At 33.7% G+C, this 15,334-nt stretch overlaps 1 protein-coding gene across 1 annotated transcript; it reads right to left on the reverse strand.

Annotated features, from left to right (window-relative positions):
* Positions 1-470: 470 nt before the first annotated feature.
* On the reverse strand, positions 471-4,600 carry LOC109017992 (flavonoid 3'-monooxygenase CYP75B137-like). The gene is made up of 3 exons (XM_035686832.1): positions 4,517-4,600; positions 2,429-3,384; positions 471-1,350 (listed from the first exon to the last, which is right to left on the reverse strand). The coding sequence occupies exons 2-3, from the start codon at positions 3,374-3,376 to the stop codon at positions 721-723; spliced, it is 1,578 nt and encodes a 525-aa protein (XP_035542725.1). The 5' UTR covers positions 3,377-3,384; positions 4,517-4,600; the 3' UTR covers positions 471-720.
* Between the last annotated feature and the right edge of the window lie 10,734 nt (positions 4,601-15,334).

The following is a 15,334-nucleotide window of genomic DNA, read 5'->3' on the forward strand; positions in this document are numbered from 1 at the left end:
TGATTAGCTGAATATTTGGAATGTCGTAAAAGAAGTTGTTGTCAACTAATGAAAGAAACAAATCCCTTTTTATCAATTGCAAAATAAAATATAATTAATGAATGAAAAGAGAGTGCAGCCTGCTGACTTTGAACTGAGGTTCTGATAGTCAAGGTTTCCTAGTAGCCATGATACTCTGATCTACTCTTATTGCTATACCACTAACCAAAGTTTTGGCTGTTTTGCTTTGTGGTAAAAACAATTTCATTGCTAATGGTGTATATCGTAACACATGATTAGTGGACTACACTACACATTTTGGCATACTCATGGAAAAAAAAAATCATGGAGATCTATGCTTTATCTGTGTCAATGTTTTAGGATCAACGGAGATGATCATGCATGCAGACTTCATTTACATGATCATTATAATACAAAACGCCCAAAAAAACTTGGTTTACAAAAAACCACGTCAGACTGGCAAAAGAAGAAGAAAAGGAAACACCAAAGTAAGATCTTATTCATGGGCCAATAATTGCGCAAATCTAGATACAGGTGAGTGTACATATAAGCCTCTTTGCAGACAAGCAAAATGGCATTATTTGGAAACCATCATTACATTGTCTATAGCACTACAGGAAGTGAAAAGCATCAAAACCGTACCTCCTAGTTATTGTGCATAAAAATGATTTAAACAAGGTACTGGTATGGAAACGAATAGAGTATATTTCTCACATTGTACTATTTTGTGTAGAGCTCAGACTTGGATAACCTTGGAGTTGGAATTGCAATGGCTGGATTCTTCTTCTTGGTAATCATACCGTAAGTGTCAGAAAATTCTATCTCTGAACCTTGTGGCAATTTCCACTCAAAAGAATGCAAAAGTGAAGCCAAGATGTATTTGAGTGTCCTCTCCCCTAGTGCAAGCCCTGCGCATATTCTTCTCCCTGACCCAAATGGAAGATACTTAAAATTGTTGCCCGAATAATCAGACCCACCATAAGCATTATTTAGAAACCTCTCAGGTTTAAATTCTAATGGATTGTCCCAATACTTTGGATCCCTTTGTATAGCCCAAATATGTAGAAAAATACTAGAACCTTTGGGTACATGGTACCCTCCAATGATGCTAGATTCACTTGGAGTACGAAGTAAGAAAGCACCAGCTGGGTGCAAACGTAATGCCTCTTTAATAACCGCTTCTAAATAATGTAATTTGGGCAAATGAGATTCTTCAACTAAGTTGTCCAACCCCACGATTTCTGTTAATTCTTCAGTGACTTTTCTCATTATCTCTAGATGCTTCAACAACCTTGCCATCACCCATTCCGATATGGTCGTTGTGGTGTCGGATGCTCCTATCACTATGTCCTATTTAAACAAGAGTAAGGAGATTAGCTCAACTGAAAATTGAAAAACAAATAAAACAAACCAAAATAAAGTTTGGATGTCTATGAATTATTTAAAATTATTAATGGCAAAATCAACCCCTCTTGTTCGGCTCTAAAGTACCAATGAAACACAAAAGTAAAAAAGCAGACACACGCGCCTGCGCGCACTCACACACACAAATATATATACTAGGGAACGAACCCAGGTGCGTTAGCCCCAGGGTGCACCTGACATAATGATTTAAATAAAAGAATTGAAAAAATCAGTAGCTTATTTGTTTGGAAAAAGAAAATACAAGATCAAAGAAAGACAAAAAATCAAGATTAAAAAAAAATCTAAACTTCAATAAAATATGAGCATTGGTCTGCATCCATATTGGATTATCTATTTACTCTCTATATAATAATAAAATATTATTAATTTAATAATTTTTTTAATTTTAATTTTTATCACATTTTATAGTTCTACTAATTAAAATATTAATAATAATTATAATCTAATCAAATTAATAATATTCAATATTAATATTAATCATAATTATATTCTAATTAAATTATTAATTAATATTATATATTGAGTGTTTTAAGTATTTTATTAGTTAAATTTACTTAAAGTTGAATTTTACAATAAGAATGCTCTAGAGCGTTTATGTTCTAACGTGTAAAGTCAATTTAATTTTTTATTTAAAAAAAAATTGAAACAAAAAGAAAGGAAAATGAGTACACTGTCAGAACAAAAAGGACATGAAAAAAAATGTAAATTCATGTGCACTGCGGGGCTATAAAGGGCCTTTTGGTGAAACATGATCTTTCATTAAATCCTACAGGGGAGCTACATGTCAAATGGTCAAGAGTCTTAAAGACCTTTTGGTAAAACAAGATTTTTCATTAGATTCTACAAGGGAGCTATACATCAAATAGTCAAGAGTTTTAATGGCCTTTTGGTAAAACAAGACCTAATGGACTTAATGGAAAAACAAGAAAAGTTAATGGAAAAAAACAAAAGTTACTATTTACAATTAGATAGCCACTTATTATAATAGAGTAGATATACTTACAAAAAGCAAGGCCTTGATTTGGGTCATGCTCATTGATGCTGCACCGTCGTCCTGCTCACTTAGTTCCAAGAGAACTTGCAAAAAGTCCTTTTGTTCTGTCTTTGTCGTTCCCTCTTCTTTGGCTTTGGCGAAACTCTTGATCTGTTTGTCAATGGCATAATCAACTACTCCATCAATGGTTTCAGAAATTCTCTTTGCTTTCTTTCTGATCCCTTGTAAATCAAACCTTGCTAAAGCCGGGAAAAGGTCCGAAACATTTGGTTTTCCGAGAATCATCAGTAATTCCGCAAAGATATGCTTAAACTCTGCTCCAAACTTAGCCCCTTCCTCTCCACGTAGCGTGCCACCCCACAACATGTTCATTATGGCATTCATCACCGTTATAAACGCCAGGTCCCCTAAATCTATATGGGTGCCTTTTTTGTCGTACACATTTCTAATAGTCTTCCTCACCTCTTCTCTTCGTAAAGGGAAGGTACTATCAAGATTTGCTGGACTTAGCATCTCTCTCACAAACATCTTCCGCAACATCTTCCAGTCAGCACCATTCGGGGAAAAAGCAATATCGACTGCCCCATATGTGACGATACGTGCAACTATGCTAGTATCACGGTTGGAAAATATTGCGTCTTGGTCACGAACAACTTCTTTAACTAGCGAGGGTGAGCTAATCACAATGGTCAATTTATTTCCAAGCCAAACCTTATAGATGGGGCCATAGATTCCACACAGTTGATGAAATTTCGTATGAAGTTCTGTACCTATAAACGGAAGGTACCCGACTATTGGCAAGCCACGGGGACCTGGTGGCAATGGAGGTACTGCAGCCTTTCTTTGTTTCTTGATGGCCCATAGCAGCCATAACACCGCAAATGTACCAATCAAAACAGAGAGAGTTGAGCTAGAAAATCTCTCATCGTCAACATAGGACCTCCACCATCGACCCATTGCAGAACCTGCATTCAAGTGTAGGGCAATGTGAAAAAAAAAAATGGTCAAAAATCAAAATTATCATGAATATGCATGAGATTTGTGTTGGGTTGAAGCATGGCCTGGAAAGCAAGGAAGAAGAAGGAACGAGACCTATCGGTGGAAGTTGAGTATGTGTTGATATTTCGTTACGGAGAATCGAAGTATTAGATTTATAAAAAGTTCTCATAAAATAATGCTCACATATTACTGTGGTTACGCTTTACCATTGATTAGTGGGATGGAAATCACATGGGCACTTACAGTTTGAGTCACTTGGGCTACCTCTTTTTCTCCTAATTTTTTTTTTTAATTTTCTTGCAGCTTTTTACAATTAAATTCTCGTAACCTGAACTACCTTTACAATTTAATATTCAAATTGACTTTGAAATATTTTGTTTGGGTCTAATAGGAAATTGCTTTTCCCACCGATGGTGGCCACCGAATGCTTCTTTTTTTTTTGACTTAATTGTTAAGTAATTATTTTAAAATGAATATATATTTTTTATTTTTTAAAAAAATATTTGAAAAAAAAAAGAGAAAATAGACAAAAAAAATTTTGCCTATTTGGTGGTTTCGGTGAACTCCCTATGTGGGAGTAGCACCGTCCGGGTCTAATATTGGGTTGGAATCTTGCTTCCTAGAGTTTTGTGTGTATATATATAAACGTGACTCAGGTATAGCTTCGATAGTGAGAGTGTTTTATCTCATCTTATTATTATAATTTTATTTATCTTTCATCTAAAACAATCTTATCTCATCTTACTATCCAAACCACACATCAATATTTTTTAGCTGTATATTGCTCAATCTTAATTTGAATATCTTAATTAGACGAGGCAAATATATCAATCTTGATTGGACTCATTATAGATAATAGATGCATGGTGTACTGTAATTATCTGTATAACAAAGTATTTTTCGAGGGATTGACATATCAACTAGCTTTATGATTAGTGATTGCAAAAAGATATCGAATACCATGATAATGGAGTATTATTACGGAGGATACAAAATGTAAACCATACAATAACATAAGAAAACAAGCAAAAAGATAATGAGATTTGACTTTAGATCAGGAAATATATAGTTCTAAAACTGATGGATGAAGAGACTTACAAGTAATTGGAACTTTGGACGAAAGTCACAGCTTGATCTTTGAGAACAACTATGTTTTTAGAATTGATCTGCACAAGTACTCATGTTTGAGCACGCTTTATATATATATATATATAGAGTCTGAAGTCTTGACTATTTGCTTCGGATCAGTCTACTTTCTCCTGAACTAGTTAGGTGATGTTTGGCGAGTTAAATACTTAGGTACCCGTGAGTTTGCCCCCTCAAAATTACCGTTTGGATATTTTATTTTATTTTTTATTTTTTACTTTTTTTTTTATTAAAGAAGTAGTTATTAATAAAATAGTATTTTTTTTAAAAAATATTTAAAGATACTTAATAAAAAAATATAATTACATAGATAATAAATTTGAAGGGACAAAATAAAGTACCCTTAGAAAATTCAAACTCAGTTTCAGTCCCGAAAATTCGGCCTCCAAGTTCAAAATCCTGACTTTTCGTTCTTCAGCACGTTGACTGACATCACAAAATAATGGCCTCGTTTGTTCTCGAAGATGAGATGAGATGAAATAAGATTAAAGTTAAAAAGTTAAATAAAATATTATTATAGTATATTTTTTAATATTATTTTTGTTTTAAAATTTGAAAAAATTGAATTATTTATTTTATTTTGTATTGGAAGTTGAAAAAATTATAATGATTAGATGAGATGTTTTTCCAAAACAAACGAGGCTTAGTCGAGTTGGAAACTCACCTCAACTCATCTTATCTTAGTATTATAATTTTTTTAAATTTTAACACAAAATAAAATAAACAATCAACTTTTTAAAATCTCAAAACAATAATAATTTTAAAAAATAATATTCTAACAATATTTTATTTTACAATTCACAAACTATTTCAATTCATCTTAACTCATTTCTAAATCTAAACAGGGTTCTAACCATGCGTGCTAGGGTAATTATCAAATATTTTCATTAAATATGCATATTAGTATAAATAATTATTTTTAAGTATTTTTTAAACATCTTCAACCATTAATAAAAATAAATAAAAATTTACTAATAGTCACTTTTTTTAATTATTAAAAAAATAAAAATATATGAGTGAGCACATATAGTAGACATATTTGATAACCATTGGCCTATTTTTATTATATTCTATCTAATTATAGAGATAGATGACTTGACACAATTTTGATAATCACTAATGATCAAATCTTAATAAATGAAAAAATTAAATGATATTCTCTAACATTTTTTTTTCTTTTTTGGAAATAATACTCAATAATGTTTTTGAAAAAATTATAAGGGGAAAAAATAATAAATAATACTCAATTATAATAATTAAGATATATATAAAAAAGTAATTAAAAATAGATGATCATTTATATGACACAATCTTAATCATCAAACCAAAATAAGTTTTATACGTGCATAACAGATTTTTTATCGCTCGAAGATATATAATGCATGTCAACATCAATTATAGTTTTGGGTGCAAAACGTAAAATACATTATCTATATATTAATTATATGAGGGTCATGAAATGTATTTTCCCTTCTTTTCTCTTTATGAAATGGAGAATAATTCACTTTTTCATTACCTTATATCCAAACAGAGAAATTGATAAAAACATGATCAGGCAAAGCAACAGATCAAAAATTTGGAAACATATAATTTCACTTGTTTTATTACCTTATATCATCTGTTGGTTATTATTTATTTATTTTTTTTTTTCTGGACATGTCATTAACTGATTGGAAACATATCTGTTATTTTCACCAATATATCAATCCTTTTTCTTTTTCTTTTTTCTGAAATCACCAATATATATATCAATCTAAACGTCGTACTTAAACGGGTCATGGATTATTTAATAAAAAACTTTCGCCACTAAATTGAGTACACATGCCGCGCGTTTTGAATTCTTGTAATTCAGGGAAGAATGGTTAATTTGTAATTCAATGGTTTTTTTCTAAAACATCTTAACTGTGCATTTAGAAAAGGAAAATGATCATACTTGAATGATTTTATCCCTCAAAGTTATCGTTCGTGTATTTTACTTTTTTTAATGCATGGTTAAAAAAGTTACTATTAGTGAGGTGGTATATTTTTTTAAAAATATTTAAAAAAATGTTTATAAGAAAAAGAGAAAAAGTACAATTACACTAATGATAAGTTTGAGAGGCAAACTCATGGACTCATGAGTAGCAGCACCCTATTATGAATTTGTTTTCTTATATGAAAGTTTGTACTATTCATAAAAATCTTTACCTCCGAACAACGCCTAGGGAATGTTTGGAGAAAAATTTCATCTTATTTCATCTCATTTCATCTTATCTCATCTCATCTCATTTTCTTTCCAAACATTATTCAAATCCAAACACTTTCAAACTAATCATTACTAGTCCCAGCCCCAGGAGAGGTCCCACCACTATAAGAGAAAGGAAGAGATCAGGGGAAGGGGAAACAAGAAGGGGGACAAACAAAATGAGGGTGTCAGGATAAGAGAAAAAACATAGAAAATGAAAAGTAAATGAAAGATGTTAGACATGCAAGGGATGGCGGCAATTATCATCACTCCCTAGGGGCACGCGAAAAGTTATAGTAGACTCTCTCCTTGCCCAAAACCCCCGTAGACGTAGGTAATATGTCGAACTACGTAAATCTGTGTGTCTATCTCTCTTTTACATTCTCAATACTTATTTTTCATTCCTTGTCATAGACGTACACACATTCGATAATTTAAATATTCAGGATGAAACCTAATTTTGAAAAGAGAAAAAAGAATGTTAGAGAATATCATGTAATTTTTTCTATTTTTTATTTATTAAGATTTGATCCATGATTATCAAAATTGTATAAAGTCATCTTTTAATTTGATTTATTTTTATATCTATCCCTATAAATATTAGAATATAATAAAAATATTATTATGTAATTTCAGTTTTGATTGTCGGCTCAAGAAATTAAGATGAAAAGTAACCACATTTTCGGAAGGAAAAAAAAATGTTAGGAGAACGTCATGCATGCTAGCTTTCAATGCATGTGATCAGAGTTTTTGTCCTGAACTAAGGTGATGGTTGGCAATTAGTTAAAATCCCTCCAAAGTCAAATGATTTTTTGAGTCAAAGATGATTTCAATGCATGTGAGAGTTTTTGTCTGTGCTGGGAGTTGTTGCATAAATTCTCTGTTCGTGGTTTGAATGTTCGTCATGTGTTTTTTCAATGTTGCTGATGTGATGAGGCGAGACTGCATGCATGGCTTAAAAGTCTCTATTCAACACTTTTAAATAAGAAGATTATTATAATGTACTCTTGGTCAATGGATCGATGAGGAACTTTAAGTCATAATAAAAATATAATAAAAATGCTAGCTTTCAATGCATGCGAGAGTTTTTGTGATCTGTGCTGCGAGGAGTTGCATAAATTAATCTCTGTTCGTGGTTTGAATGTTCGTCATGTGTTTTTTCAATGTTGCTGATGTGATGAGGCGAGACTGCATGCATGGCTTAAAAGTCTCTATTCAACACTTTTAAATAAGAAGATTATTATAATGTACTCTTGGTCAATGGATCGATGAGGAACTTTAAGTCATAATAAAAATATAATAAAAATGCTAGCTTTCAATGCATGCGAGAGTTTTTGTGATCTGTGCTGCGAGGAGTTGCATAAATTAATCTCTGTTCGTGGTTTGAATGTTCGTCATGTGTTTTTTCAATGTGGCTGACGTGATGAGGCGAGATCATTCTCAACTTCCCTATGCTGTTTGTCCACTAGCAAACCAACTCAAAATTCCTTTTCCCAAATTAGAATCCAAAGCCACCAGACCATTTGATGTTGTTTCAGTTGATATTTGGGGCCCCAACTCAACACAAGCTTATAATGGTGCAAAATATTTTCTCACCCTTATGGATCAATTCACAAGATGCACTTGGATTTACCTTCTTAAAAATAAAGCTGAAGCTCGAACCTCTCTAATCAATTTTTTTGCACTCACTAAGACCAAATTCAGCAGCCAAATTAAAATTCTTTGATCCGATAATGGTGCTGAATTTTACATGCCACATTTCTATAATTCCAAAGGCGTCATCCATCAATCAACATGCATCACCACACCTCAACAAAACGACATTGCCGAACGCAGGTACCAACACATCCTCAATGTGGCATGTGCACTCAAATTCCAATCCGGTTTACCCCTACAATATTGGTCTGATTTTATGACCATCAGATTTTGTGTATTCATTGGGACCTCTCTGGTTTCATGGAAATAAAAAAAACAAAACACCATTTCTAGGTCCTTTGCCGAATCTGAATATAGAGCAATGGCTACCGTCGTATGTGAACTCACTTGGATTTGATACTTACTCAGTGATATGCGCCTCACCGTTGGCACTCCATCTACACTCTATTGCGACAATCAAGCTGCTCTACATATTGCCGCAAACCCCGTATTTCATGAACGCATGAAGCACATCGCACTTGACTGCCATGTAGTTCGTGATAAGATCTCCGAAGGTCAAGTAAAAACTTCTCACGTCTTCTCCTCCTTCCAGTTAGCGGATTTGTTTACCAAGCCATTATACTCTCCTACATTCAATCGATTATTGCTTATTGCTCAATATGGGAGTCATCAACATTTACTCTCCATCTTGCGAGGGGCTATTGAAGTTACAAAAGGAATATTGTCAAACACATACAAGACCACCAGATTGTTGAATCATGAAGAAATTAAACTTATTTGATGAGCTATAAATACACATTGTTTATTTAATATTTCATTTACCAATTCTATGTAACTATAAATAGCCATTGTATATGAGAGATCAATACACAGAATTATTGCTTCAACCACTTTGTGCGTCTCTATTATGTGCCTATGCATTCCGTTTGCGTGTGTACAAGTCAATTGCATCATCTTCTTCCTTGTTTCTGCATCTTCCTCCTTGCTTCTGCATCATTCTTAATACCACGTGAATGGAAAAACTTGGTACGTAGCATGTGCGAAGCCGATTCAAATATTGTGGTGCTCATTTTTGTAGGCTGGAATAATTGTTGGACTGGAGTTTTTACCAAGGCCGCCGTTGACGAAGTGCCAAAATTACGTAGAAAAATGTCAACAAACAAAACATTTGAAACTACTAAGAGATATCTTGTCTAATTTATAACCTCGAGTATACAAAGTACTGGAGTGGACAAGTCAATACATCGTAATCTTGTTTTGGTCCGCATGCCTACACTAATTTGGACAGTGACGAATCCAGAAATTTATCTTTGGAGGGCGGATTATTATTAAAATGATAGAGAATTTGATTATATATTCTCATAATAGATTGTGATATATATATATATATATAATACAAAAAAATTATAAACATAACTGCAAGCACAAAAGATATTATCAACATATATATCTATCAATTAGAGACATATGACATACATTTTTATATAGTAGTTTTCCTTCTTTAAAAAAAGAATCAAAATATTTATCATGCATAAAAAAGATAAACTTTAAAAATATAAGAAAAATATAGATCTCATACTAGGCGGTGTGCTACGTAAAAAGCTCTTATATAGCATATATAACTCCCCAAAAAATATACATTTATTTCTTCTTAATAAATCATCCAATATGTGAAGTTTTTAATGAAATAGAATAAATTGGCAAGTTAGGATTTTTCTACTCTGATACTATATTAAATTACAACTTGTTCTAAAAGTTTGAATTAATAAGATGAGATAATGTACTTTAGTATTTAATTTATATTCTAATAGTTCATGACGGAGGGTTTATTTCGACATGAGATTTTTTTCCTCAAAATTTTATAATAACTCTATTTTAAAATAATCGATGATAATGCTAAAAAAAGTTGGTTAATTTAAGGTTTTTCTACAATCAGTTATAAATTCTTGTTTTACCTAATAAACAGTTATAATTACTATCATTATAACTTTATCGACTACTTTATGTCACTACAACATAATTTGTCTTTTGTGACAGAAGAAACCGTCACAAAAAATTGTCAAAACGTCACTAAAGATATTTGGTGACAGTTTGAAACCGTCACCACAACCGTCACCTAATGTGCATCATAGAAAACAATTGGTGACGGTTTACTGTTGAACCGTCACTAAAAATATTTTTAGTGACAGTTGGAGGTGTTCTATTTGGTTGAACATTCGAACGTTACCTTTTTTGTGACGGTTGAAAACTATCACAAAAAGTAATGTTCAAATGATAGAATGGAAACCTGACCGATTGGCGTTCGAATGAGAGAATTTGATGTTCGTTGATTATAGTTCCAACTTATCATATTTACGTTCGAACGCTTATGCGTCCGAACGTTCATTATAATAAACGTTCAAATTTTCGTTCGAACGTTAACGGACCAATGTTCAAACGTAACGGGTTTAACATTCAGATATTATTTCGAATGTAAACGAAGGAGCATTCGAATGCAAGTGGTACGTTCGGAGCTTTGTTCGAACGTTAATCGTTTAATCATTCGAACGGTTTGTTCGTTTGAGTGTGAGTACGTTCGAACGTAAAGGCGTACGTTCGAATGTTACTATCTAATTTTATGTATTCACGTTTGAACGTTGGTTCGAATGTGAACCAACGTTCGAACGATTTTAATTTACATTCGAATGTACAGATCAAAAATACTAATTTCATAAAATTTAAAAACATATCAATTGTATCATATTACATACCATCAATTAACAATTAACAATGTCTTATAAAATATTAAAACTAGATATTAAAACTAGCCACAAATACTGATAAAATTTATTTCTTCTTTTTCCCTCGCCCACTGCTATTCTGTTGCAACGATATAACACACTCTATTTGCACCATCATCTCCTCTTGCACTTGCTCTTAGACTTCACTGCGTATTCTTTCCTCCTGTTCTCTTTGTTGGTCCTGCAAACGCGTCTCTAAATGAGACTGTCATTCTAAGAGAGACTCTAACTCTTGCTTCTCGACCTCATATACTTATTCTCACGCCGTACAGCTTCTAATGTTTGGTAAGATTATTAATTTGTGAAGTCGATGAGGTTGAGGAGGATGAACATCTATGCTTAATAGATCGTCTCAAACCTCTTGCCATACTAGACTGTGGCCCAAGCACTTGCATGAATATGTCTATGTTACTAGGGGAGGATTCCCAAGAAGCCGAATGCATCTCCATCATTTGTTCCTGCAATTTTAAAGGTAATGATCGTTAATAAGTAACGTATTAAAAGAAATAGAAATAAAAAATAAATTATTCACATGTTACATAATTTATTTAACAAAATTAATACTGCTTACATAATTATCTGCAGCGACACTATCCATCCGCTCACTATACCCATTAGTGTGAGCAGCAGCATAAACATGAATGAGAAAAAAGTTTTCAAGATCATCATGTTTCTAACAAAGCGACATATGCAATTTTAAAAAGATAATGTTAGTACTTAAATAAAATAATATCAGAAAAATAAATGAATTCTATAATTTTTTAATTACCATTTTTTCAGCAAGACGGTAGAATGACCTTGAACCGGCATGATGGTGGACAGTCAGAGCTGGTCTATTCTGTGCATTTCTAGAACTCAAGTGCTATAAAATATATTAAGAATGTTAATTGTAATATATATATATATATACATATAATATATAGAACGAATATGAATGTAAATAATTAAAATATATAAATTTAAAATACCTGAGAATCTGGATATGCAAAAAGATCACAACACTTTCTCCACTCATCTAACTTCATCTGCTGGAAAGGAGACTGTGCAGCCTCTTCCAACGTCTCAAACTTCTTAAAGTGGTCATGATATCATTCCATATGACGTCGGAATAGTGTAGCCATCAACTCATTCACAGTTCTCAAATCCTCGCTACGACCAAAGTCGAGATCGAATTCATCCTAACAAGTGAATTAGGTCAAAAATATGATATACTAATTTAGGTGAAAAAATATGTACTCTCAAAGTAAACTCACCAGCACACGATTTTGAATGTGCTCCTTAATCTCAATCGAAACATCTCGCCACAAGCGCACATAAAATGGAGTATAAGCTCGAACTACTGTACCAATATAGGAGGAAAGCGCTGCTGCACTATCATCCACTCCTCTAATGGAATTATCAGAAATGGTGATTTTGAGTTTTCCGTGCCTTCTACTTTTCTCAAGAGAGATGCCACATGTATAGTCACGACTGCGACGTGCAGATGCATCAACTGCATGATAATAGATAGTATAATTATAGTTATATACTTATTGAGACAAAAATATTAACTATATAATTAATTATCAACGATAATATTTCCTTATTGGTAGGTGTCGACTGACTGTTATTCTCTTCCGTGTTAACTTGATCTTCAGGAGTGGATTCCTCGAGTGGGGAGTCGTCAATGGGTTCGAGACTCGGACTTGGCAGAGGCACATTTATTCATTATCGTTTTGGTGCGATTCTTGAAAAGAATTAATAATATCAAAGAAAATTAATTAGAAGAAATTATGAAAATTCAAGATATTTTATAGTCACCTATATGAATAAAATATTTAGTACTTTTATTCTTCATATTCAGATGTATTTTCCATGCTTGTTTCAGAATCTCCCTCAATAACATCTTCATCATCATCATGCACCTCTTCTTCATCCTCCTTATCCACCTCCTGGCCGGATTCTAATTCGTCTTCATATTCTGACACTTCTTCTTCTTCTTCCTCCTCACTTACTTGAATTGAATGATCATTTAATACGGACGGATTGAGATGGATAGATGGGACATCATCTCTACACAAGGGGAGCAACTCTAGTGCACCAAGGTCAACAAACAAGTTAATACCCTCTCCATCTTCCTGGTATGCCTCCACAATCGGAGTGTCATCTTCATCTCCACTATTCTCATGCTCTGCACTCGTTCCTGCTTCATATATATTTCGAGGGACAAATTTTTGTACTACTCGTCAAGTTATCTCTCCACTATCTTCATCTGCACTTTTCATTGGATCAATCAAATAATAGACTTTGGTAGCTTGACAAGTCAATACAAATGGATCATCTTCATACCATTTAGATGCAGCATTGACACTCGTAAATTGATTATCCCTATGTATCGAAACTCGACCACCGCCTAGATCCCACCAATCACATTTAAAGACATATGTTACAGACCCACCCAGATATTTCAATACGATAATATCACATATGACACTATAATAGTCAATATCATCTGTTCTATGACTCCCCTCGACCAACACACCAGAGTTTTGAGTCTTTCTATTACGTTCACATTCCAGAATATGGAATGTATAACCTCGAACCGTGCATGCATTGTATCGAAGTGCTTTATTTAAGGAACCACGGGTCAATGCATATAATTCAGAAGAAATTTATCTAGGATTACGAGCACGTTGTTCCAAAATATATGTATTTTATTTGAGATTTGGGTTTGGTTTTGTTTAAAACAGGTCAAGTGGTGGCTGGATGTTTAACTCTATTTTTCGGCCACCACGGCTTGCCATTTGCCAAATAGTCACGGTGGAAAAGTTTCTTGAAGTGTATACTTCATTTCTACAGTGGCATTTCAGCATTTAGAACCTTGTAGATTGATTTTGGAGATTTCAATAATAGCTGAGTTGACTTACCCATTTTGTGTCGTAACGTTTGAACGTTTCACCAAGACGTTCGAACATACGACGTTTCAATTACATAGCCGTTAAGGCTTCTACGTTCGAACGTGTATTGTTTTACATTCGGACGTTATTTCTTCGTAAAATTTACGTTCAGACGTTTACTTATAACGTCTGAACGTACTACTTTTTAAATTTATTTTGTCTCAACGTTTGAACTTTAATCCTTTACGTTCGCATGTAAACATACATTCGAACGTAACACATAAACGTCCGAACGTAAGTTATTTAAATTTATTTACTGGTTACGTTCGAACAGGTATGTTATACGTTCGCACCTATGTGTTTTACGTGCGAACGTAAAGGATACACGTCCAAACGTAAGGGATACACATCTGAACGTTTTATCTTAACGTTTGAACGTTTCTTTCGCTATGTTCAAACATTAATGCAAACCAGCTTAAAATTAACACAAAAAATACATCAGTATAAATAATTTTTTTTCCTTTTCTATTTTCAAGATATGGCTCATCCTTGCTCGTATTGGGGCTCAGGACATTGCTCGTATTGGGGAAGGAGCCACTCAGGACATTGCTCGTATTGGGGCTCGTACTGTTATGGTAGAGCGAGAGGTCTTGATTAATGACTTCGACAAACTCATATGGGAGTAGACAAACCTAAGAGATGTTTTCCTTAGTAGAGGCTGGGGAAATATCTGCACATTGAGGGGGAAGGTATACCCCTCAATGGTTTAGGGGGTCTATATGGGGATGTGTGACAAGCCACAGGATGCATCCTCTCACACCGTGACTGTACGCAGTGTTTCTATTGAGATTTCACCAGATGTTATTGTCAAGCACCTCGCACTCGTCGAGGAGTTGAGACATCTGCACACGCTACACCCCGTGAGGATGTAGGCACTTCTGCATCATCTACTAGCCGCCCATTTGAGCCAGCATCAGCTAGAGATGCAGACCCGTCAAAGGTCGAGGATACTGGCCTTGAGGCTCGGGATGATGATCGAGACGAGGATTTCTACATCCTCACTGGGAGGGACCGCATGCAGATCGAGAGGAAGAACGCCTTAACCATCTGCTACCTTTCTTCTGTATGTTGCACCTTATTGTTGCAACAAACGTGGATCCTGTGGCTCATAAAACCACATATAGTTGGCTTTGAGCATAGTTTTTTGTATGAGTGGCACATGGAGATCTCATAG

This window comes from Juglans regia, chromosome 2 (genome assembly GCF_001411555.2).
Source record: "Juglans regia cultivar Chandler chromosome 2, Walnut 2.0, whole genome shotgun sequence".
NCBI lineage: Eukaryota > Viridiplantae > Streptophyta > Magnoliopsida > Fagales > Juglandaceae > Juglans > Juglans regia.

Coding starts and splice junctions, on each gene's coding strand:
- LOC109017992 (XM_035686832.1), bottom strand. CDS start 3,376: ATGGGTCGATGGTGGAGGTCCTATGTTGACGATGAGAGATTTTCTAGC. Junction 1,351..2,428: donor AAATCAAGGCCTTGCTTTTT/GTAAGTATATCT, acceptor TTGTTTAAATAG/GACATAGTGATAGGAGCATC.